At 22.4% G+C, this 25518-nt stretch overlaps 7 protein-coding genes across 7 annotated transcripts; 4 read left to right on the plus strand and 3 right to left on the minus strand.

Annotated features, from left to right (window-relative positions):
• Positions 1-363: 363 nt before the first annotated feature.
• Positions 364-1306, plus strand: PVVCY_0500310 (conserved Plasmodium protein, unknown function; the record flags this gene model as incomplete). Its single annotated transcript, XM_037635002.1, has 4 exons — positions 364-430; positions 546-594; positions 737-776; positions 878-1306. The coding sequence occupies 4 exons, from the start codon at positions 364-366 to the stop codon at positions 1304-1306; spliced, it is 585 nt and encodes a 194-aa protein (XP_037490190.1).
• Positions 1307-1558: 252 nt separating this feature from the next.
• Positions 1559-2523, minus strand: PVVCY_0500320 (PHF5-like protein, putative; the record flags this gene model as incomplete). The annotated part of the gene is made up of 5 exons (XM_008627407.1): positions 1559-1648; positions 1739-1816; positions 1968-2080; positions 2278-2316; positions 2508-2523. 5 exons carry the CDS (start codon positions 2521-2523, stop codon positions 1559-1561), a joined length of 336 nt encoding a protein of 111 aa, XP_008625629.1.
• An 858-nt stretch (positions 2524-3381) lies between these two features.
• On the minus strand, positions 3382-8052 carry PVVCY_0500330 (conserved Plasmodium protein, unknown function; the record flags this gene model as incomplete). The annotated part of the gene is made up of 1 exon (XM_008627408.1): positions 3382-8052. One exon carries the CDS (start codon positions 8050-8052, stop codon positions 3382-3384), a length of 4671 nt encoding a protein of 1556 aa, XP_008625630.1.
• A 2393-nt stretch (positions 8053-10445) lies between these two features.
• Positions 10446-11831, plus strand: PVVCY_0500340 (conserved Plasmodium protein, unknown function; the record flags this gene model as incomplete). The annotated part of the gene is made up of 1 exon (XM_008627409.1): positions 10446-11831. The coding sequence occupies one exon, from the start codon at positions 10446-10448 to the stop codon at positions 11829-11831; it is 1386 nt and encodes a 461-aa protein (XP_008625631.1).
• Positions 11832-12863: 1032 nt separating this feature from the next.
• On the plus strand, positions 12864-14419 carry PVVCY_0500350 (conserved protein, unknown function; the record flags this gene model as incomplete). Its single annotated transcript, XM_008627410.1, has 2 exons — positions 12864-14009; positions 14225-14419. The coding sequence occupies 2 exons, from the start codon at positions 12864-12866 to the stop codon at positions 14417-14419; spliced, it is 1341 nt and encodes a 446-aa protein (XP_008625632.1).
• Positions 14420-14597: 178 nt separating this feature from the next.
• On the minus strand, positions 14598-16481 carry PVVCY_0500360 (conserved Plasmodium protein, unknown function; the record flags this gene model as incomplete). The annotated part of the gene is made up of 1 exon (XM_008627411.2): positions 14598-16481. The coding sequence occupies one exon, from the start codon at positions 16479-16481 to the stop codon at positions 14598-14600; it is 1884 nt and encodes a 627-aa protein (XP_008625633.2).
• A 2413-nt stretch (positions 16482-18894) lies between these two features.
• Positions 18895-25270, plus strand: PVVCY_0500370 (eukaryotic translation initiation factor subunit eIF2A, putative; the record flags this gene model as incomplete). Its single annotated transcript, XM_008627412.2, has 2 exons — positions 18895-24963; positions 25082-25270. The coding sequence occupies 2 exons, from the start codon at positions 18895-18897 to the stop codon at positions 25268-25270; spliced, it is 6258 nt and encodes a 2085-aa protein (XP_008625634.2).
• Between the last annotated feature and the right edge of the window lie 248 nt (positions 25271-25518).

A 25518-nucleotide genomic window follows, 5' to 3' on the forward strand; every position in this document is an offset into this window, starting at 1 on the left:
TCCTACTCCTATTTTACAATCAAAAAAACACGTAACATTACATTGTAACTATTTAGTATCATCGAAATATTTAAAAATATTTTCTAGTTCAACAAAAAATAAATGGTTTTAGCTATTTTAATTTTTTTAACTTGAATTATTTTAATAAAACTTCCATTTTGTAGTTACTCATCCGGCTTCTGTTCTCGCATTTTATTGATATTATATTTCTAATCTGTTGTTTACCCTCCATTTTCGTGTTATGAATTTTGTTATGTGTCAGTTCTTTTCACTATAATTCCCTCTCTATATTTTTGTGTTTTTTTTTTACTTAATGTAATTTTCATTTCTTATAAAACAAATAAAATCCAACAACATCGCATAATGGATATAAATGTGACTGCGTTTAGACAACACTTCATGCAGCATACTAATATTCACCGGATAAAATGTAAAACATATAATACAGTTTAACACTATAAATTTGAAAATATTAAGACAATATTATATCATTTTTTTTCATAATTCTTCTTACATATATTTCTCCATTTATAATATATTGGAAGGGTTTCGCAAAAACATGACTATCGAATCTATTCTATTTAAAAACAACGGGTTATATAACTATATATGTCCATATTTTTTTTTATTAATTATTAAAAATTATAAAAAAAATGTCTTTAAATATTTTTACACAGCACCATTATAGAATGTTTTTCCATGTATTACATTCTTTTTGTAATAAAATCTTTTGCAGATTTAAGGGCAAACATAAAGAAATCGAGATTGAATTGATTGTTATAAAAATAAAAATAAAAAAAATGGAAAATCACCCTCCAAAACAAATATATAAATAATTACATATATGTGTGTACATATCCTACTTTTTCTTTTTTAGTGCAAACTGATAATGATCAAATATCCCTATATGCTGTATCCCGGAACAGATAATAATAAACCGTTTAAAAAATATATTTTACATTGTAGAAAGTTTTGGAGATCCAACCAAATATTATTGAATATGTTGTTAAAGTCAATAAGCCCGATTTTATATAAATCTATTCTTACAGGTTTGCAAAATGAAAACTGTAACAATGAAATCGAAAACGAATGCAAAGAGACTGTTGCTGCATATAACAATGAAGATCTTTTGAAAATATATAAGAAATTCGTAAAATACATTTTAACACTTATTGGAACGAAAAGTACAGAGCTAGTCTTTACAGAAATCTACAATCATGCAGATATATCCGACTACTTTTCATATATGAATAATAAACGCCACCGACATAATATTTTAAATTATTATATTGAATTATTCATTTAATAATAATAAAATGAGGCATTGAAAGTCGTGTATGCATTATACACACACCTGTGTATGCTAAGTTAAAAAATAAAAAAAATGCAAAAAAAAGGAATATACCAATAAAAATATTGTTATTCAAAATTTATTAATATGCATTCTTTTCGCTTTGTCATTTTATTTATTTTTGAAAAATTATAAAATTGTCATATTTATTTTCCTTTTATTTTTTTATTTTCAATTGTACTCCATATTACAAAAAATAAAACATATTTACTGCTTTTTAAACTCATATTTTTTGTTTTCATAAAACAGATCCGTCTTTGCACTACCTAAGTTAACAATCTTCGGGCATCCATCTCTCTGCGAAAAAATATAATATACCATAGTGATTTATATTGTACATAAAGCATGTATACATATGTATATGTGTTAATGTTGTCAATTTCTTACGTCCTTTTCACAAAGGCAGCACTCCTTGCAATAGTAGGCATCCGATATACCTACTTCTCCACAAATAATGCATCTTCCCTTTAAAAATAATAATATGATTTTAATTTGTTATATTTAAGTTTAGACATATATACCATTGCAACTACAATATATATGAATATATTCAATAAAATATTGAAAAAAAAATAGACAAATTTTTATGTATATCCTTGTTTGAATAATGCTCTACCTGATAACTCCCATAATTGCATTCATCACATATTCGTACCAAAGTGTATGGCCTTACATATGAATCACAAATTGGACATTTACCATCACATTTTTCACATAATCTTCCAATAGCTGTATAAAATAGATAAGCAAACATACACATGTTAAAAAATAATATATATTTTTACGAATGTAAAATTATACTTTTTATTCACAAACATAATTTTATTCCCCTTTTTCTTGTCACATTAATGTAATACTAAACTTTCAAACCCATATATAAATCATACATATATCTTCTATTTATTTAATCATTTTTCTGATGCTACCTATTCCTGGTTGCTTTCGGCACATAATAAGATCGGGATCTAAAAAAGGGAAATCCGTTAAAATATATTAAAAGCATGAATTAGCATATTCACATTCATTTTGTAATGCGTAAACTATAAAATATCATCATATTACATCCATATTTAATGCTATCAATATATAGCCATATTAACATTTGAAATATATCAAACCAACTAGCTAAAATTTAGTATCATTTTTTTTCACTTACGATGTTTTGCTGCCATCTTCGCTATATATGATTAATATCTTTATTATTCAATTAAATTTTTGTTATATTTTATTTTCTATTTATAACATAACAAGTTATAATAATAGTTATTATTTTTCTTTTCTATCCTTTGCTATTTTTATAATTCTATATTTCCCCTTAATTAAATATCACTATAATATCTCCTATTTTGTAGGCAGCATAATAATCATTCATATAAATATCCCAAAGTCATAAAATTTAAAAAACTATTTTTTTATATTCAAATTATTTTGATATATTTAGAGCAACGGAATATAACCTCAAATTATGAGTAGCGTTTTTTTTTTTCTGCAGTCAATTTTTAAAGCTACAATTTTATATGAAAAAAAAAATTTTTATGTTTAAAAAAATATATATTGCCAATTTAGAAAATGTTATTTTAAAAAGTTTGCATATATATACATGCTTTTTGAAAATTCTTTATTTTATTATTAACAATGACGGTATGTAAAAATGGAAAAAAATCCACCATTACAATAAAAAATGATAGGGAACATAGGATATAAAAATAAAGGAAATAAATAGACTAGAAAAAATTGTTAGAAATGAATAACTATGTCTCATTCATTGTATATGATCAAATATTATATACAAAAGATAAAGAAAAAATATATATATCACACAAAAAGAATTAAAGAAGTAACATAATTCAAATGACACCACAAAGTTTTATTTATATAGAGCATATGGAACATAAATAAAATATGCCGATTTTCTAAACACATTATAGAACAAGCAACCAAAATAATGGAAATATATTAATCTATATTTATATACTTCATAAAAAGCATTCAAAAATTTTTCAAAATTTTTCAAAATTTTTTCAAATATTTTAATTGGGAACACATTCAATATCAACTACATAGTGATAAATACGAGGAGCATATGATTTTACTCTCTCAACATGTGAAATACTAACTTTCCAATGTGTTTTATATATTTTATAGTCCTCTATAGATATTTTAAAAATTTCAAGCAAAACATCTTGAGCAAAATTTAATCTAGGTGATATATTACTTCCAGAATATTTACAATTTACTTCTTTATTTATTACTTCATATTTGTTAATATTATTTTCATCGTTCTCTTTTTCATTATGATTCCATTTATCAATCTTTAAAAATTCTAAAACATTTGTATTATCAATTTCCATCGTTTTATTATATCTCTCATACTCATAAGTATTTAATGTTTCAAAAAAAAAATCGTCTTTATAACATTCTTCTGCAACTCCATGTATATGCAATGTACCTCCTACCTTATCATCTATTAAATTAAAACCCTTTTTCCATGCATTTTTACTATTTGGTAATAAACCCAGTAAAATTCGATGACACTTTTTAATTATCTTATCATCTTTTGACATTTGAAAAGAATTTTCTTTTAATATATATAAGTTTGTTTTTTTTATATTATTTAACTTTATTGATTTTTTTAAAAAATTCAATGAATGATGATTAATATCAAATGCATAATAATTATTTATTTTACTATCTCCTACAAATTTTAATAAAGGAAGTGTAAAATATCCTGCCCCACAAAATAAATCCACAACATTTTCTCGAAAATCTTCAACCATGTTATGATTATTATTATATATATTTTTTTTTTTTTTAAGAAAAATATTTTTCATTCGTTCTTTTTCAGTACCATTACCAGAACAAAACATACATTTGCTTAAATCTAATTTATACATAACATTATTTTCTGTATGTATTGTTTTTAAATTATGTCCATTCATTAAATATATTTTGTTTTTTCTTAATTTTCCTGTTATTTTTTCATATATAGCAATAGATTTTATTGTTATTTTTTCTCTACACATTTCACCCTTATTAAACATTCTAATTTTTACATTACTATATTTATGGATATCCAAAAATTTGTTTCTACATATTATTCCTTCTTCTATACACATACTAAAACTTTTAACAACTTTCCTTCGTTTATTTCGTTTGGCTGCTAAATATTTATAGACGCTTTTTTTATATATTCTTATCTCTCCAAATAAATTAGCTTTTAAATTATTTCTCCTTTCTTTGTGTGTGCAATAATTAAAAATTTTTTTTATAGATACAAAAAAATGATAAACATGTTTCAAAAAATTGTTATATTTGTACATTCTCATCATAGTGTAAATATCAACATATTTTTTTTTTCTTTCCCCTTTTTTTATTCTGAAATTTTTCCATTTTTCTCTTTTTCGTCGCAACAGTAATAAGCCTATACTTTTTTGATCTTGTTCATTTTCCTTTAAATATGGATTACACAAATCTATCAACGGTTTTAAATGCATATAATGAAAAATTAGGATATCTCCTATTATTTCATATTTGTTACAAGCTCGTAAAATTAAGCTTTTATCCGATTCATTTAAATAATTTTTTATTTTATTATTTACAAAATGTTCAAATAATTCCTTTAATTTTTTTTTTAAATTTTTTTTTTTTTCACTTTTTACCTTGCTGTTCATGTAAAATATTTCCTTATTGTCACACACAAATATTTTGTCTAAAAAATTTGTTTGTATATCCTCGATTTTTCTCTTAATTGGTATATAAAACCCTTCTTTTTTAATATTATTTATATTAAATTGAGAGAAAACTATTTTTCTGCTTTTATCAAAATTGTTTACATTTTCTAAATAATTTTTTATTTCCTTAAGAAATATTTTATCCTTTGCTATAATATATAGATCGGAGTTACATGAGGTGTTACAATTTCCTATTTTTTCAATATCTTTTGGATATAGAGATGAATTTTTATTTTCTTCTACACCATTGTTCTTATGTATATTTTTTTTTATTTCCTTATCCATGTTAGTTGAATTACACTTTTCTATATCCATAATAGCTTTCCTAAAATTTGCATGCACAGGCAGGTCAAAAAAACTTCCAAAAGTAAAAACAATACATCCACCACCAACAATATATATATTATAATTTTCACAAACAACCTTTGATCTTACATGCATACTATTGAAATAAAATTTATCTAAATAATACCATTTATTTTGTTTCATATTAAATATCCATATATCATTCAATGTTCTATAATAATTTAATCCTCCAATGATTACAAAATAATTTGTGTCAATTAAACAACATGTATGAGAAAATCGACATAAAGGGAAATTATATTTATCATCTCCTTCACATTTTATAAAATCAAATAAATCTGTTTTAATATTATATATGTATATGTAATTTACATTTTCAATATTGTATAATATTGATTTATTATTATTTTCTTCTATTACTTCAAATGTTGAACTGATATTACAATTTTCTTTATCCATTTCCAGATCATTTCCATAATTACCTCCAATAATATAAATTATATTTTTTTTATTATTATAAATCATAGAATGGTTTTTAATTGGTATTATATTTTTTTGAATATCATTATCCCCTTTTTTATTCCATACAATATAAGCTTCATCATTTATTTCATTTATTGTTATTTTCCCTTTCCAAATATCATTTAAAGTTAAGCATGAATTGTTTATACCCCCATATGTATAAAATATATAAACACTTGAATTATTTTCTTTTTTTTTATATCTTTTTACAACTACACACGCATGTCTATATCTTGGAGCAGGCACTTCATCTCTTTCAATATGTTCACTACTGCTATATCTAATTTTTGCTAAGCTCCAACTATTTTTTTTAATATTATAAATCCATACATGGTTAGAACATGCTTGAGGATTTTTTCTTCCCCCAAATATAAATGCATAATTTTCATCTAATTTTAAAAAAACATGAAATGCCAAAGATGGTAATTCAGTATCATTAATTACGATTTCTTTATTTAATATGTTATAAATTTTTAATTTATTATTTCTAACTCCTTTTGTAAACCCTCCAAATATATAAATTTTATTTTTATCCATAAACATATCATGCCCCCAAACAAACAAATTGTGAACATCATCTTTCTTTGGAAAAACAGACCATTCCAATGTATTACTTTCACTATTTCTATTTATTATTTCAATTTTTTCTAAAATTTCTACATTATATTTTTTAAAATTTATTTTTTTTGTATTTGCTTCTCTTTTTGTTACACCTATTTCTTTTTTCTCTTTTGTATCCTCGATTTTTTCAAAGCAACTATCTTTCACCTCACCAAGTTCGATTGACTTAGTTTGCATATTTTTTTTTTCTCTACTAGTATTTACATTGGCATTCACCAGATCTTTATCATGCATGAACTTGTAATTAATATCAAAAAATTTGTCATTGGTTGTATGTATTTGTTCCTTATAATATTTGTGAAAATGTATAAGTTGCATAATATTTTTAGACATTTTATTATTACATATATCAATTAATTCTGTTATTTTATTTATATCTATATCGAGCGAATTTCCCAAATAATGTTCTAATCTCATCGATCCTCTAATTGCAACAGTTACATCTTTATTAAAATTAAGGATACCACTTTGCTTCAACCCAGCACCTTGAGCTATTTTTAGTAACTTCAGTGCACTACATAAATCAATACATTTTACATGAATAATAAAAGGTTCGAATTTTATGTATATATTTTGTTTTGTTTTTTTTATTTCATTTTTACGTCTTTTTAATTCGAAATTATCATTTATATTTTCATTATCACTAAAACTATAAATAATATTTTTATTTTGAATATGTGTAGGTTCTTCCTTATTAGATTTATCCAAATTTTCATCATGACTAGACAAATATTTTTTTTGATTTAATATATGACAAAAATCTTCTTTCCAACTTTCAAACAATTTTTTTTTTATTTTTTTTGTATCGATTTCTAAGTTATGATGTGAATGACTACAATAAAATAGTTTAACATTTTTTCTGTGAATAGGTGCCTTTTGTGAGCTCGAAAAATTTTTGTAATTATTTATATCGATATTTTTTTTTTTTTCATTTTCATCCTCATTAGATAGTATAAAATTTTTTAATATATGTTTTTTTTTTAAATACGAAAGAAACTGTTTATCTTTACAATTTTCCTCTAATTCATTAACACCATTTAATGTGTCTAAATTGTTATTTAAATTAATATAAGGAATATTTTTTTTCTTATTTTCTTTTTTTGATTTATCAGCTTCACAAAATATGATTGTTCTACCTGAACAGCAAGAACTTGTAAAATAATTTTCGTTTCTATTAATTTCATATATACATGGATAAATTAATAAATCGATACTTTTTTTTATGGATTTATCATTTTCTTTTTCAATTATTTCTTTTTCTTCTATTATTTCTTTAACTTTTTTTTCAACCAATTTACTATCATTATTATTATAAAATATTTCCCTGCAACATTGACCATGTTTAATGTTGTCATTCATTTCAGCATGCTCATCCACATTCTTGTGTGCATTATATATATTCAAATATATATTATATACATCATTTTCACAATTTTTATAAATATCTACATACTTAAATAAACTACTTTCATGACTAACTATTTTTAAAACGTTTTTTTTCTGTTCTATAAAATGGTCCATGGTTGACAATTTTTGCTTCTCAATACTTAGTACTTGCCTTTTCACCTGTTTTATAACTTATACAAGTTTAGATATCCAAATATGCTTAATACAAATTTAATAATATACTAAATATTTTGTTATTTTTATACAATCACTATTATGTGCTTGCTATTTTTGTGCCTGCTATATGGCTACTTCTCACAATCCGTTAATGTTTTTTTTAAATTTGTTTATCATTTAAAGTGTATGAAAAACCTATTTTTTCATTGACTTTAAATTGACACTATTTAAAATATTATATATATATATGTATACATATATATCCATATTGCTATTGGATGATATATAGTTTAAAGAGATGGAAATTAGCTATGCTATTATTTTTTAAATTGATAGAAAACGAGCATATACAAACATAAGTATAAGCCCATAAGACTATTTTATATTTAGTGAAATATTTATAAGTATATACATAATATGTATATATATATTAGCACAAAATTATATGAAACTTTTTAAACTCAAATTAAATATGACAATCGTTTCCTACAAAAGCGGAATAGCTAACATTATTATTTTTATTTATTTTATCACCTTATTTTCAATTATTTTATAATCACCATTCTGAAAATATCAAGAAAAATATCAAGCAAAATATTAAGAAAAATATTAAGCAAAATATCAAGAAAAATATTAAGCAAAATATCAAGCAAAATATTAAGCAAAATATTAAGAAAAATATCAAGCAAAATATCAAGCAAAATATTAAGAAAAATATACGTTACATTTTATAATATACTATACTTTATTTATAATATATATATGCACCGTCATTATATATATACTATACAAACCGGGAAAATAATAAAATACCGCTAAAATAATTATTTATTCATTTTATTAAATATTTATTCATTTTAATAATAGTGATATATTACAATTTTTATCACATGCCGCAAAACTAAATGAGAGTTTTAATTATTTACCCAAATACTTAACATATACAATCCGTATTATTACTAACTATTTTATGTTTTGAATTTTGTAAAAATTGTATGTTTTAAAATGTTATATACATACATTATGTATTCGTAAAACTATATAAATATTTATTTCAAATAATTCACAATCATGGATATAATAAATATAAATATGGAACATTAATAATATTTTCACATTGAGGAGAATTACAAACTCCACATATTTTTATTAGTTAAATATATATACATGAATAAATACCATAGTATTCAATTTTATTGATTTATTTTTTGTAATATTATTATTTAATGTTAGTAAATATATAAAAATGGAAGGAACAGTTGATGAAATATAATAACTATTATTCCCTTTAAAAGATATATATATGTTTGCATTTATTTGCAAAGAAAAGTATTATTTACTTTTATATAAGTTTTCTATTCATTTTTTTGTGACTATCCATTATCGTTAAACAGTTTAAAACAATAAAAATGGAAAGTCTTTCATGAATAATCCATATTTCCATATAATTTTTTATACTATATATATACATCATATTATTTTCACATTTAATTTTTTTGTATATTCTATTTTTACATATCACTGTATATGCATATTGATAGTTAATGTTTTCCTTTTTATATCCTAGACATATATTCATGACTTATAACTGTACTTAACTAATCATGTCATTATCCATACATTGAATATGCATAGATATTAATTATGACTCGCTGATTTTTGTCTTTCATATTAACTTATAAATATGTATATATAAAAATAATATTCTCTATTTATGTATTTTTTAGTTTACTATCCACGTAAAAATATAGTGAAATTTAATATTGTATTTTTCTAGTTTTTTTTATTTTTTAAAAAACGAGACGAGCAAGAGCAAATCTAAGAGTGCGAAGCGGGTGTCTGATAATGATTTTATTACCAGTTAACAATTTATTTATATTATTCATTTTTTTATATATTTCATATTTATTTCTTATTTATGTATTTCCTTATTGTGTCACTTCCTATCCAATAACACCCTACACACACCATTTAAAAAAAAAAATAAATAATGTAAATAAGACGAACAAATGTTTTCTCCATACATTTGTGTGTTAGCATTAAAAGCTTAATGATAATTTTTTAAACTGAAATATGAATATATGTATATTTTCATTTTGAAAAATAAACCCAATATTTTACATACTCTTAAATATATACCTTACCGAATTTTTTAATATTTACACACACACATATTTATTAATCATTTTTCAATACTTTTTAATATAAATCTGTTTTTTTTTGAATGCTCGAAAAAAAAACGCGTAGTATCATCACTATTCACATTGTTAATAGTGTGTGTGGAATTATTTTTCCAAACACTTATTAATTTATTTACTTTATTTATTTGTTACGATTTTCTTGTAATATATATGGAAGGGAAAAATACTAATCAAGATAAAGAAACCATTGTCGGGAATAATGTAATCCACAACAATTTTGAAAGCACAAATTTTATGAACAATTTCCGAGACCTTTTAAAAAATGAAATAAATTACAATGACTACCCAAACTATTACATACTAAATAATGAGCTCAGGGTGAAGGAATCTATAGACAATTATACTTTTACAAGCAATAATAAAAGCGATATAAATAAAAAAGAAAAAGTTTTGAAAAAATATATAATCCATTTAGTACCATCAAAAAATTCTAATTTTTATAATTTTATTAAAAAAACAAAAGAAGAAGTTTTAAATTTGTATGGAACTGATGAGACATATAAATATGATACACACATAAGTTTAACTGGATTTTTTTTTTGTGATAATATAAATATTTTTATAAAAACATTATATACATATTTTTTTTATTATGCAAAATTATATTATATATATAGAAAATTATTAATAATTAATTTATTCTTTCATATACACCTTAAAAAAAATAACGACACAAACCATACTCTCTATATTATCAATAAATACAAAAATAATACTATTATCTATGAATATAAAAATGCTAAGAAAAAAAAACAAGATTTTCCTCAACTACAAAATGAAGAAACAATATATCCAAAATCTCCTGCATACTTACAAAGTTATACACTAACAAACTCACTAGTGCTACATACAAATATGCAAAATAACGATAAAAAACAAGTATACAAAACACATGTTCTTAAAACAAATGATGGTTATGTTATTATTCCTGTATTATGTGATTGGATTAAAAAATTCATTGAAAATTTCCAATTTTTACTAAAAAATGATAGTTTTAAATCTTTTAATAAAAGAAAATTAAATACTCGTGATGATATATCTCGTACTTATCTTTTTAAAAATGAATATTTTTATAAAACTTCAAAAACAACACTAACAAAAATCTCTTTTCAAAAAAAAAATGAAAACAAAATTAGCGAAGCTGAAAATGTTCATAACCCTAATCAAACTCATCGAAACAAATCAAAAATAACTGTACTTAAATCTGAAAATGAAAATAATCAAAAAAATACAAAAATTGTAAAAAAACTATCACAAGAAACAAATATAATAAAATATAAATATAGTAATACTAATGTAAATTTAACAAACTTTCGAATAAAACGGTGTAACCATATATCCCTAGCTTGTAATCGAACTAATAATGAAATAAAAAATAATATTGCAAATATGTATAATGATATTAAATATCATTTTTATAATTGTCCATGGGATTTAGTTATGTTTGAATGTGATGAAAATAATATTAATCAAGAGAAAAATATAAATTACTTTTTAAAAGAAATATTTCGATTTAAAAATTTTGCAGTTTCATAATTTTTTAAAAAAATTCCAGTAACACACACAAAATAAATCTACATATTGTATACCATTTAATTTACATTAATATTCAGACATACATAAATGCACGTATTGCATGTATGTGTAGGTTGGCAAAGTTACCATATCCATTTTTAATTTTGAAAGTTTTATATTTTGTAGAAAATTTAATTATGAATTTAATATATATTTTTTATAAGTAAAAATGCCAATATTGTTGTTATATGCTTAACGACTACAAACATGGTATTGTATATATCATTGTATATTATATAATCCTTTACTTTTATATTTTCATTTATAATAATTCATTATTATAATTAATTTATTTTATTAACATTGTATATTAATTCATTTATCTACACTTATTCTTTTTGCTCTTGTTTTTCTGTTCGTACAATTTTTATACTATTTTTAAAACGCCTTAAATACCCATTTATGCCTTTAATTAAAATTTTTATATTTTATTTTTTTACCGGCTTATGTCCTAAACCCGTTCAAACTATAATACCTTATTAATTCACCAAACACTACGATAAATTTATTTCCGATATATTTAAATTATATATTCACTATTGTGTGCATATTTTATGGAAATATTTCTATACATTTCCAAATTGAGCATTGTCCTTGAAAAGTAAAAGAAAAACTTTTTTCAATTTCCTTGAAGAATAAAAGAAAAACTTTTTTCCATTTCCTTGAAGAATAAAAGAAAGGTTTTTTTCCATTTCCTTGAAAAATAAAAAAATAAATTATGATCAAACAAAGGGAAAAATGTAACGGCAATCGTTTACACTCCATAATAAACAACATCATATTTATTTTTATCCGTAGAATATGCCCCTTTTTTCCTTTCCTTATATGTCCTTTTTTTATTTATTTTTTTAAACAATAAATATTTATTTTTATATACAAAAAAAGGAAAAATATTTGAAATAAAAAATTACATAATCGAATGATTAACGAAAAGGACATAACTTTCCATTATTATATCAATGAGCTGTATATAAAAATGTATTATCAAAAAAAATGAAAAAAATAAATCAACCAAATGAAAACGAACAAAATAATGATTATGCCATCCATTTCGAAAAAAAAAATATAATTCCAAAAAATAAATATGAAGAACATAATACATACACTATTCTACACACAAATAAGGATGATCTTATAAAATACAAAACTCAAGACAAAACTCAAGACAATCATATTTCACCAAATGGTCATAACAACATAAAACCATTCCAAGTAAAATTTTTATCCCATGTCAAAAGTTATGATTTAAAAAAGTTAAGTATTATTCTTTTTTATAAAAACATTAAATATTGTTTTTTTGATAATAATAATATATTGTGTGTATTTTTAACTCCAGATAAAGCTACAAAAAGCTTCTATAGTATTGAAAAAATATATAATATCGACAATCTTTCATTTAAAAATAATGTTACTGATCAAAATGCTCAATACATTATTTTTATATTCAAAAATGGATCAATAGTTATATGGGAAAATTTTTATAATCCAGAAAAATATGATTATTTTATAAATAATCTTATTTTATTTTTTAACCTATATTCTAATGAACCTTTACTCACATTTGCTATTCAGAATGATAAAATATATTACTCACTAAAATTGCAAAAGCAGGCAAATCAAACTAGTAATATTACAAAGAGACCATATATCGAATTAGACACACAAAATATAGAAAATGAAAATAATAATGTAAATAAAATAAATGAACATATAAATCAAGATCTTACTACAAATCCTTTAGAGTCAGACACTTTCAATTATGATAGTAGTGAAAATTATAATTTTGTTTTTGAAGACATCAATGAAGAAGAAAACCATGAAAAAAAAAAAAAAATTTCAAGTAGCAGAGTAATATACTTAACAAATAATTCTATAGAACAAAAACTAACAATATCGTTTGCCTTGTCTCAATCTATTAGATTGGATGTACATGAATTCCTTATGGATAATGCTATCAATATATTATTTACCATATCAAAAGAAATTGCAACAAATGGGAAATGCACTGTTTCTAAAAAACAGTTATCAAATATGATAGACGTCTATTCTAGCATTATCAATGTTAATGCTGTACAAGATTTTTTAGATGTTCCCGAATATTTTTGGAATAAAGTTCAATACGAGCACATGTGGTTTGAGGTATAATTTTTTTTTTTTTTTTTTTTTTATGTGTAGAATTAAAGCTATCCAAAAAATCTGCTAGCTAATTTTAGCTCGAAAATTGATAAATACCTGAACAAGCAAGAAAAATTATGAACGTTCAGAATTTTTTGTATGTTTATTATTACATTATTCATATTTTTCATTTTTTATATCCTATTCATTTACATATTTATAAATTTTTTATCCTCCAGATGCACAAATACATGGAAATTCCCGAGAGAATAAAGATACTAAACAAAAGATACACATATTATAAAGACTTTTTAAATGCCATAAAATCGGAGGTTTACAATAAGAACACTTTTAACACATATCGAATTGTTGTTTTGTTATTATTCATACACGTGTTAGCCTTAATTTTCAATGATATGTTTTTTGAAAATTGAGCAAATAAAACAGGAAAATTTAAAGCACAAAAAAAAAGTTAGCATGAAGCAGTATAATTAATTGTACAAATAGTCACAAAAAAATTGGAAAAAATTAAAAAAAATTGAAAAAAATTGAAAAAAATTGAAAATGCTTAGTTTATACTTCTCTGTGTGCACACACATAAAGTATAACGATCTATTTTTTTTCGTTTATTAAGTTAAAATACAAATATTGTGATATATTTTTGCTGATGTTGCTTTTATTTTTTGGTGAATTAGCATCATAAGGGTTGTCAGTGGAGATTTCCTTTTCTGGGCTTACTAACGATTTAGTATCATCAATAATATTTAATGTATTTTCATTAAAGCATTTTTCAACCTTGTTATATTTATATGTTATCACTTTTTGTATTTCATTGTTTATTGGCAAGGATGTTATATTTGAATTTGTATTATCCTCTTGCTCAATTTTATTTGTATTTTTTTTTTCTTCAACTATCGAATTTAAAAATTTAACCATCTCTTCCCACTCTTGATAATTTTTATTATAAAATTGTAAAAATAATTGTAGATCATTTAAATTAGTATAATTTTCAAATTTTTTTTTATTTTTAAATATTAATAAATCAATTTTTGACAATATATTATCACTATGGATTTGCAACTGTTTACAACATGCCAATAGACGACATAAATAAAAATAATCAAATATAAGTACATTTTCAATATTGTCTATAACTAAATTTATAATCTCTTCCATATTATTATCAACATATGGAAGAACAGTAAAAAATTCCAAAATTAATATACGTTCTTCAAGATTTATTTTACTCGTTTTTACTTTTGATAATAAAAAATTTAATAATCTTTTATAAATATATACATAATTAAAATAATTTAATTCTTTATATGCACATAATAATTTTATCAACTGATTTAAAGATAAAAAGGCTAGACAACTATTTACTTTATAAAATAAAAGAGGAACAATATTATTTAATACCTTTTTATTATAATCCTCACAATTATTTTTTTTCTTCTCTTCTTCCGTTTTTTTCCCTTCATCATTTATATAACAAAAGTTGTCATTCTCTTCTCCCTTTTGTTTTTCATTATCCTTAGACAAGACACTTTCCAAATATTTACTATCATTTGTGTGTGTATCATTTTTTTTATCTGCCCTTTCCACCCCTGGGCCGTCTTTTGTTCTGCCTATATTTGCAGAAACATTTTTACTAAGATCATATGCATAATTGTCGTTAGAGAAATAGACTTGATAAACTTTATCTCGTTTCAAAACATCCAAAATATTTTTAATTTGTATTACTGTATTATATATAGAAATAGAGTCCATCAATTTTATATTCTCATAAACATATTTTATTAATTTATAATATAATTCTGAGTATGCTATATTTGTTTTTTTTGAATAAGCAGACAGTATATGATTAATATAATTATATTTCATCTCATCAAAATGTTCTAGAATATAAAAATAACATAAGTCTAATAGATCATCATCAATTATTTTTAATTTTACTAATGCGTGTAATATATTACTAATTTTTTTCATACCAAATATATTTAAATTATTTTTTATTATTTTTAAAAATATTGTCATTAATTCATAATCTGTATAATTTAAATTATTACTAGCCAAAATATATCTATAAATATTATCATAAGTTAATTTATTATATTCTATTTTATTTTCTTTAAATATATATAATGTCCTATTTGACAAAATAGAGTATACTTGAAAATTTCTTTCCTTACATAAAGCATAAGATTGTAAAACAACCACAACATCTTGAAATTCAAAATTGTTTGAATGTTTTTTTACTAAATCTGTATATATATTAAACATTTTTTTATTAATAAAACAATTTTTTACACATTTTTTAATTCCATAACTTATATTTTTACTATCCATATTAACTAGCTTTTTTATTACATCATTTTCTATATCTGTCGTTATTTTTGTTGAATATCTTTTCTTTGTTATAGGTTCTACTAATCCATTTCTTCCTGCCCCCCAATACATCAACTCTCTTCTTATGCTCCCTATAAACCGCATCATTTTTTTCAAAGTTTTCAGCTTTCTTATCAATGCCAAGATATATACATACGTTTGATGCTGTTCTTTAATGAGCAGAGTGAATTATACTATACTATTTATTTATCATGTTACTTTATATTTTTTAAAAAAGAAACAAGAGAAGTATAGCTTAAGTCGTAACCTTTATGAGTGCTAATAAACATTTTTAAAGCAAATTATGCCAGTAAATATTTTTTTGTTACTTTCCTTTTTTATCACAATCATACATGTATATTATGTTGGTACCACAAAATGTAAAAAAAAAAAAACACCATACCTATGCATAAATAGGCTATATATTATTATATACTGTTCGTTACTGTGTATATTTTTTAATTTATTTTTTATTAAATAGTGTCACCTAAATTTATAAATATAAAAAAATTTAATTAGCTACTGAAAATTATTACACCAAAATATACTGCATATGTTTATTACTCTTTTAGCCATATGCATAATAATCAACCTACATACGATATTTAATATTATTTGTTTTTATAAAAACAGTTAAATAATTTTTTCTTTCATAAGATTTATATTTAATGTAGATTTCAATTTAAAAATAAAAAAAATAAAACCTTATCACCCTATTATTTTGATAATTAACCTTGTTATAGTCTCTTTTATGCCATAATATATAATCAAAACAAGTGAAAATATATAAATCCATTTTATGTCTATTCCGATTGGCTATTTTCACCTTAACCAGCTTAAAAAGCCAACATAATAAAGCTATATTTTGTGTGTTTTAGATTTAAATATATTTCTTACATATTTAATAGTACAAGCATGCATAATAAGATCGATACAATAACTTATATGCCCAATAATATTGTGTATATAATACTAAATTTCATATAATTAAAAAAATAAAATATACCAAATGTAATATATATAAAAGATATCCCCATTTTTTATCTTTAAAAACGAGTAATAAAAATTGTGTAAACTTATTATTACATGTGTAGGGATAATAAAAAAGTTAAATAAAAAAAACCAAGGCCTCTTGTTATTTTATTTGCATTGGCTTTTAATAAAATAATTGGAAAATTGTATTTATTTTAATATATATATGGATTATTTATGTTTACATTTTTATTTATATGCAAAACTTGTTTTATATACAAGCTTGTATAGCAAAATGAATGCAAGCTCCTTTTATGTGTTTCATAGGTGATTAATTTCAGTAAATTTTACAAAACAAAACAAAACAAAATATCCCTTTTTATTTATTCGTTTCTCTGCCTATTTACTTGCTTAATATATTTTTGATGAACTAAATGAAATTTCTAATTATTTAACTAACCCATACCCCATTTTGAAATGTACAGTAAAATAAACATAAGAAAAATAATAGCTTTTTAAATATGACATAAATACATATATAAGCAAAGGATATTATATGTAGTGTTTTCTTTAGCTATAAATTAATATATATAAAATTATTTAAAGAAATATAATCCAAAATTAAAATGATATATTACCCATCATGCATAACAATATGTACGTGCAAATAAAATTATATATATATACCTCACATTCCTGCAAACTTTAAGTTAGCCAATATATACATACATATATATATATATATAATATATATAAATAATTGCTACGTATAAAATTACATATGACTAGTAAGAAATGCATAATAAGCAATGGATATATAAATTACATATTTATTTATTTGCTTAATTAGTTATATTCAAGTTTTTTTTTAAAAGTGTATAATTTTTATAACAATATTGTATTCCCCTTTTTATATTTATATAATGATTTATAAAAAAGCAGAAATGCTTAATTCATTCGTTCTTATATTTTCAGTTTCATATTCCTAATAATAATTTTTTTTACTTTTTATTAAGTATTTATTATTTTTTCATTTTATCAACTATTTATTATTTTTTTCCTTTTATCAATTATATTTATTACTTTCTCTTTTATTAAGTATAATTATACTACTTTCTTTTTTATTAAAAATTTATTATATTTTTCCTTTTATTAAATAGTTATATTTTTTTTTTGGTATTTTCCCTATCCATATTTAATACATAAAAAATATATATATATATATACATACATATACATATACATACATACATATGCATATACATATACATACATTACATATACATACATATATATACATATTTAGTGTAAAAGGAAAAAAAAAAATAATAATAGCTAGATATTATCAAGTAAAGAAAAACAAAAGACTTATTCAAGAAAATCTAAATAAAAAAACACACACATTTCAATAAAAGCTAGTTAAAGAAAAACCATATATTATGATATAAACATATTTATTAAAATTTTACAAAAACTTCTCTATATACATATACGTGTGCATGTATATCTATGATTTGAATTAACAATAAATTTTTATTAACAAAAAAAAATGAGCGAATTGCTTATTAGATTTAAAAGCGGGATAAAGTTATATAAGTTTGAAAAAAATGAAAATAAATATGACAGTAAAATAATTTTTGAATATGATGGGTATATACATGATGTGATATGGTCTCATGATGGAAAAAGTTTCTTAATCTTTCATTCCATAGATGGTGTATTATTAGTATTAAATTGTTCTACTAATATTCAAGTGAATAAAATAAAATGTCAAAATAAATATAAAGAATTATTTACACAAGATAATCTAGCATTAATCAAACATGTACAATGGTCACCAAATAATAAATATATTGTTATATTTTTTCCATACGATGAAAATAAACATAAAGAAATCGGGAATGTTCTATTATGGAGTACAGATAAAAATAAAGTCATATCCTCTTTTAAAATCAAAAAAAATATATGCTCCAATTGGCCGATAATTCATTTTACTAATGATGATAGATATTTCTTTTTACAAAAAAAATCAGATATGTATATATATGATACATTAATATTAGAACAAGATGAAAATACTAATTCTAATGATGTTTCAAATAAAGATATTCCAAATAATTATATTTATTCATGGAATCATCTTAATGTAATTGCTATATATTTTTCCAAATATATTGATGATCAAAATTCCAGATATTTTGTTTTACATACAAAACATAATTTCTTAGGAGATATATATGTATATAAAATAGAAGGACTAACCAATGATCAATCACCTTCATCTATTTCAAATCGAAACATCGATGAAAGTAATAACAAAATAAACATAACCTTATTAACAAAGAGAAACTTTCAACACTTAGATAATCTAGTATGCTTATATTCAATCACTGGAAAATATATCATATTTCTTGTTTCAACTAATGATACAACAAATACATCCTATGGATATGTAAGTAATTGCTACTATTGTTCATTAGTTTCGAAACCTGTAAATATAAAAAAAATTAATACCCAAGTTGCTCAAGATGCAAAATGGAGCAATATATCTGATGAATTTTTAATTATCGAAGGAAAATCAGACAATATAATATATTTATATGATTCATTTTTAAATATTAAATCAAAAATATCTGCTCAATATAAAAATACAATTAAATGGTGTTCCTTCGGGAATATGATAGCCTTAGGAGGTTTTGGAAACCTGGCTGGAGATATCGATTTTTATTACAAAGAAAAAAATTATAATGTTACATTAATTAAACAATATAGAGAACCATGCACTGTTTTGTGTGATTGGTCTACGGATGGCACACTTTTTATGACAGCATCTACTTTCCCTAGAATGAAAGTTGAAAATACTTTTAAAATTTATACATATGAAGGAGATCTAGTTAATAATTATAGTTTTAATGAACTATATGATGTTAAATGGAAAAATTGTTTACCAGGTGTTTTGAAAGAACCACCAAAACCTAAACCTAAACTTATAGATAATAAAAAAAATGTTTATAAAATTAAATATATAAATCATGATAATTTATCGACACCTAATAATACTATATCACATCAACGAAGTACTCCAAATTCTTTCCTCGCATCTCGCATCAATCGAAACATTCCAAATATAAACACATCCAACAATCATAACATTACGGATCTTCTTGATTCTTTTCAAGTCACTAACGACCCAAATACTTCCAAATCCGCCGACATAACTAATTCAAACATTTCTGCAAATTTTGATACTAACAATACCGAACTAATTGATAAAGAAAAAGGTGCATCATCTGCATCTAATCCAAATAAACTCTCACATCTACCAAGAAATCAAATACAGAACCCACAAACTCCATCTAATAATCCAAATAATATTACTAAACAACCAAAAAAAAAAGAAAAAGGAGCTGGAGGAAATCTTTATGATTGGGACATTGATTGGAGAAAGAAAAATGCAGATTTAAATTTACATTCAAAAAATAAATCACCAATCCCAACACCTTCTGTATCTACAAACTCAAATCAAAATATTCCAGATTTTAACAACATTCCAAACGGATTAAATAATTATAAAAAAGTGTCTGAATTTTTAGCTCAAAATGATATATACAATAATTCGGATCAAATAGATAAATCCAAATTATTATCTTCTTTACAAAAACAATATTCGAATTTACTTAGTTCTGCTAAAAATTATAACAACATTGATAAAAGTTTAATTGAAAATATTATGGAACAAGAGATTAGAAATAATTTTGAAAATAAAGAAATGGCAAATACATTAATAAGTAATATATCGGAAATTGATCGAGTTGAACGAAATAATTATTTAAAATCAGAAGATCCAAAACAAGCTAGAAATGAAAACAATATAGATAATATAAATAAAAAAAATGATACAAATTTTACAGATGAAAAAAAAAAGAAAAAGAAAAAAGATAAAGACAACACTTCTACCTTCAACAATCATAGTGACCGTGACCCTAATCAAAAAAATGAAAATGATACACTCAATTCTAATAAAGGCATTAACACCGTTATAGATCCCCAAGGGGGTAGCAACAAACTTCTTATGCATATAAAAAATGATGGAAATAAAAAAAATTACTTAGAAAAACAAACTGATGATACAACAAATAAAGACAAATTTAATAAACCTAATTTAAAACAAGAACAAAATAATAATAAAAAAAAAGGAAATGAAAAAATTATTGAAACAGAAAATAATATTCCTGAAAATACTGAAAAGGATCAAAAAAAAAAAAAAGAAAATAAAAATAAAAATAAAAAATCAAAAAAAAAGAAAAATGAAATATTAGGTGAAACAAATGATAACTCTCCAAACAATGACGCAGACCAATCAGGAAAGCGTCCCATTCATTCTGAAGGTCCCAACTTTCAAAATAATTCCAATAATCAACTTAACAATGATAATAACATGTATTCAACTATTTTCCATGAAATTATAAAAAACAATACACCTGAAAATAGTAATATGGCTGGTACCTCAATTATAAATGAGCATGTACATAATCAAAATATGCAACATGAATTAAATCAGTATAATGATAGTCGATTTATAAATATGAAACCAAACAATATGAATGCCATCTATAATAATGAAAACATAAATGGGTTCTCTTCTTCTGTAATTAAATCAAACAAAAATGATGAAACACAAAGAGATGCAAACAAAATAGGAAACCTAAATAGAAACTACTTACCTAATGATTATCAAATGAATATATCACAAGATAAAAATAGTAAGGAAGACAATTTCAACGAACTTTCAAATAAAGAAAAACTTATTAAGCATATTTTATTTTTAAAAAAACAAAGAGAAAATAATCTAATCGAAGAAAAGAATTTACTGAATTATCAACAAAATGATAATATGGATGTACATAATTATATTGACCATAATGAATATATTAAAATAAATCAAACTTCTCAAGATCAAGAAATGGCAGTAAATGATTTTAATAACATTCACAATAATTCCAAATTTATGCAAAATATAAATGAAATAAAATCTGGAAGAGCCAATTCATTTTTTTACAATCCTAATAATAAACAAAAAATGTCTGAAAATGATTATCAAATGTTTCAACAACAAACAGGATATAATGACTCTTCAAACTCTCAAATGGCTGAAAATATTTGGAGTAATGAAATTGGAAATCAACCATTTAATAGTAAAAATATACAACATAATGAGGATTTATTAAAATTGTTTAAAACTGTTCTCCCACATGCTAAGGTGAACATTCTTGGAAATAAAAAAGATGAACATGATTTTGATGTTAGACAAAATAGAGATAAAATAAATATGCAATATTATCATGATCAATCTGTAAATAATAATAAAAGAGAAACTCTTGATTATAATACACAATCTGAAATTAAAAATAATTATATAAAACAAAATTCTATAAGCATTCGTCAAATGATTGGAGAATCTAAAGAACATCTTATAAAAGAAAATATTATTAATAGAAATAAAAATGAAAATCCTAATACCCCACATTTTAATATATCAACAAATATGAAATTACAAATAAATAATTTAGATTTTGGTGAACTTTTAAAATTCTATCATTCATTAAATATTCAACAAATTCAATTAAAATTATATTGGATATTTTTTAAAATTAAAAATTATGATGATAATAATACTCCTGAAACTTTAGGAAAAGAAAATAAAATATTATTAAAACTTAAAGAAATAAAAGATATATCAACTTATGCTAATTATGTAATTAAAATGACGTATGAAAAAAATTCAAAAAAATTTCAATCCTTATTACAACAATTTATAGTCATATTAAAACATCATGATAATTTATATCAACAAAAAAAAGATAAAATTAAAATGGAACATTATGATAAAAACTTTATTATAAATTTTATTAATAACATTGATCATATTGTAGAAAAAACATCAGCTTTATCTTCATCTCAATCGTCACATGATATGAATATGTATAATCACCAAAATCAATATACCCATCAAAAAAACAAACCAGATTTTCAAACATACACAAGTTCAGTTTCAAATCCAATGCATTTCACCAACACATCTGCATCTACTCCCTATGAGAATCACACTCATAGAAATCAACCATTAAATTCTCATAACATAAATAACAATATGAATAATTATAGCTCCGGAATAAAATCAAACAATAATAATATAAGAGAAAATGAACAAACATTAGATAATAATAAACATATGGTTATCCAAAAAATGATCGATTATTTTAGACAAATAAATGCAACAACGGAACAAAAAATAAATCTTCTAAATAGAATCAATTTAACAGATGCACAAAAAAAATATATTATAAATAAAATACACTTTAATAATAATGAACAAGATAATAATTATCATAATAATTTAAATATGAACTCTGAAAATGATGAACATAAATTATATAATATGTCTATCAATACAAATAATAAAAATACAATAAGAATTTCACAAGATCAATATAATTTATCACCACAAGAAATAAATCACAATAATGATTCCATGATCTATTCACAATTTGATAATAATAATGATGGGAATATAGATGGTACATCTCCTATTCTAAACATAATTCATAAATCGATTGCTAATAAAAATAATCAAAAAGATTTTAAAAATAATACAGATGTAGAAAATAATCAAATGCTATTACAAAAATATCAAATCCTAAATATGTTGAAACAAAAAAAAAAAATGGATATGGAAAATATTGATCATTCTACACCATTAAAAATAGATGAATTAAATAATTATAAATATGACGATATATCACATTCATTTAAACATCCAATACCTCAACATCATTTACATCGTCAAGACATTAATAACTTTTCAGATCAAACAAATTTTAAACCATCTAATAATAATTCATCGGAACGTATTGATTATCCAATTCAAGAAGATGCTGATCCTAAAACTTCAAACTTTTTACCTTATAATTCTAAAACTCATATTAATCATCCTAATAACATAATGATAAAGAACAAATTAAATACTATGGATAAGCAAGACAATTCAATGAGTAGGAATTTTTTCAATTTTTCTCAACAAAATGAACCCACTCCAAATGAAGGTGATCAAAATGAAAATATACAAACCACTAGATCCACAAATGATAAAACTACTGAAACACTACCAAATAACAGAGATACTAATAAAGAACAAAAAAATACAGACAATAATAATTCTAGAAATCGAAGTGCTAGTAAAAATGAAAATAAAAATGATCGTAATAATGAAAGAAAAGAATATGAACAAGTTACAACTAATGAAGGAAAAAATGAAAAAAATAAAAAAAAACAAAAAAATCAAAAAAATAATACTAATCAAAACTCATTAAATACTAAAAATATGACTGGAACAAGAAATGGAACAGAAGCTCAAGTTCCTAAAACATCATCTGAAATAAATTCATCAGAATGTAATTTAAATGAAGAAAACAAAAATGATAATAAAGCAATTAATATTTTGCAAGAGCAAAAAAATACAATTAATCAAAATAATATTTATGATGTTGAAGATGCTAAGCGACCAGATGCACTAAGAGATAAATGCTGGCAATATATCGACCCAAAAGGTGTTGTTCAGGTAAATAAAACCCTCACTTATTAACAGTTTTTTTTGAAAACAATCTCCTATCCATATACATCTATGATACTTAATAATATCCTTTTTATACATATTTTTTTCTCTTTTTTATATATAGGGACCTTTTTTTCTAGAAGAAATGAGAATGTGGAGCGAATTGGGATATTTCGAACCCATGCTACCAGTTAGATGCTGTGATTCTGATCGTTTTATTGCTTTAAATAAATTGTTTCCCCCTCCACATAAACCATTTACTATTGTTCCTAAACCACAACCAATATTACAATGGGAAGAAGAACTACTATGAAGTTTTATTTATTTAATTTATATTTATCTTATAATTTTTTAAACTTTATTTGGCTATACGCATTTATATTATTCTTATTTATGTCTACGTAAACCCTCGTCATTTATTTTTTCTTCCTTGCCGTGCATATATACATGTACACTTATATACGTATAATATATGTATAAACTTGTTAATTGTATTATTATTATTTATCACTGTGCTTGTCAGTGTTTTTTTTTTGTCATTGTTTTTTGTTTGCATAATTA

This window comes from Plasmodium vinckei, assembly GCF_900681995.1.
Source record: "Plasmodium vinckei vinckei genome assembly, chromosome: PVVCY_05".
Lineage (NCBI taxonomy): Eukaryota > Apicomplexa > Aconoidasida > Haemosporida > Plasmodiidae > Plasmodium > Plasmodium vinckei.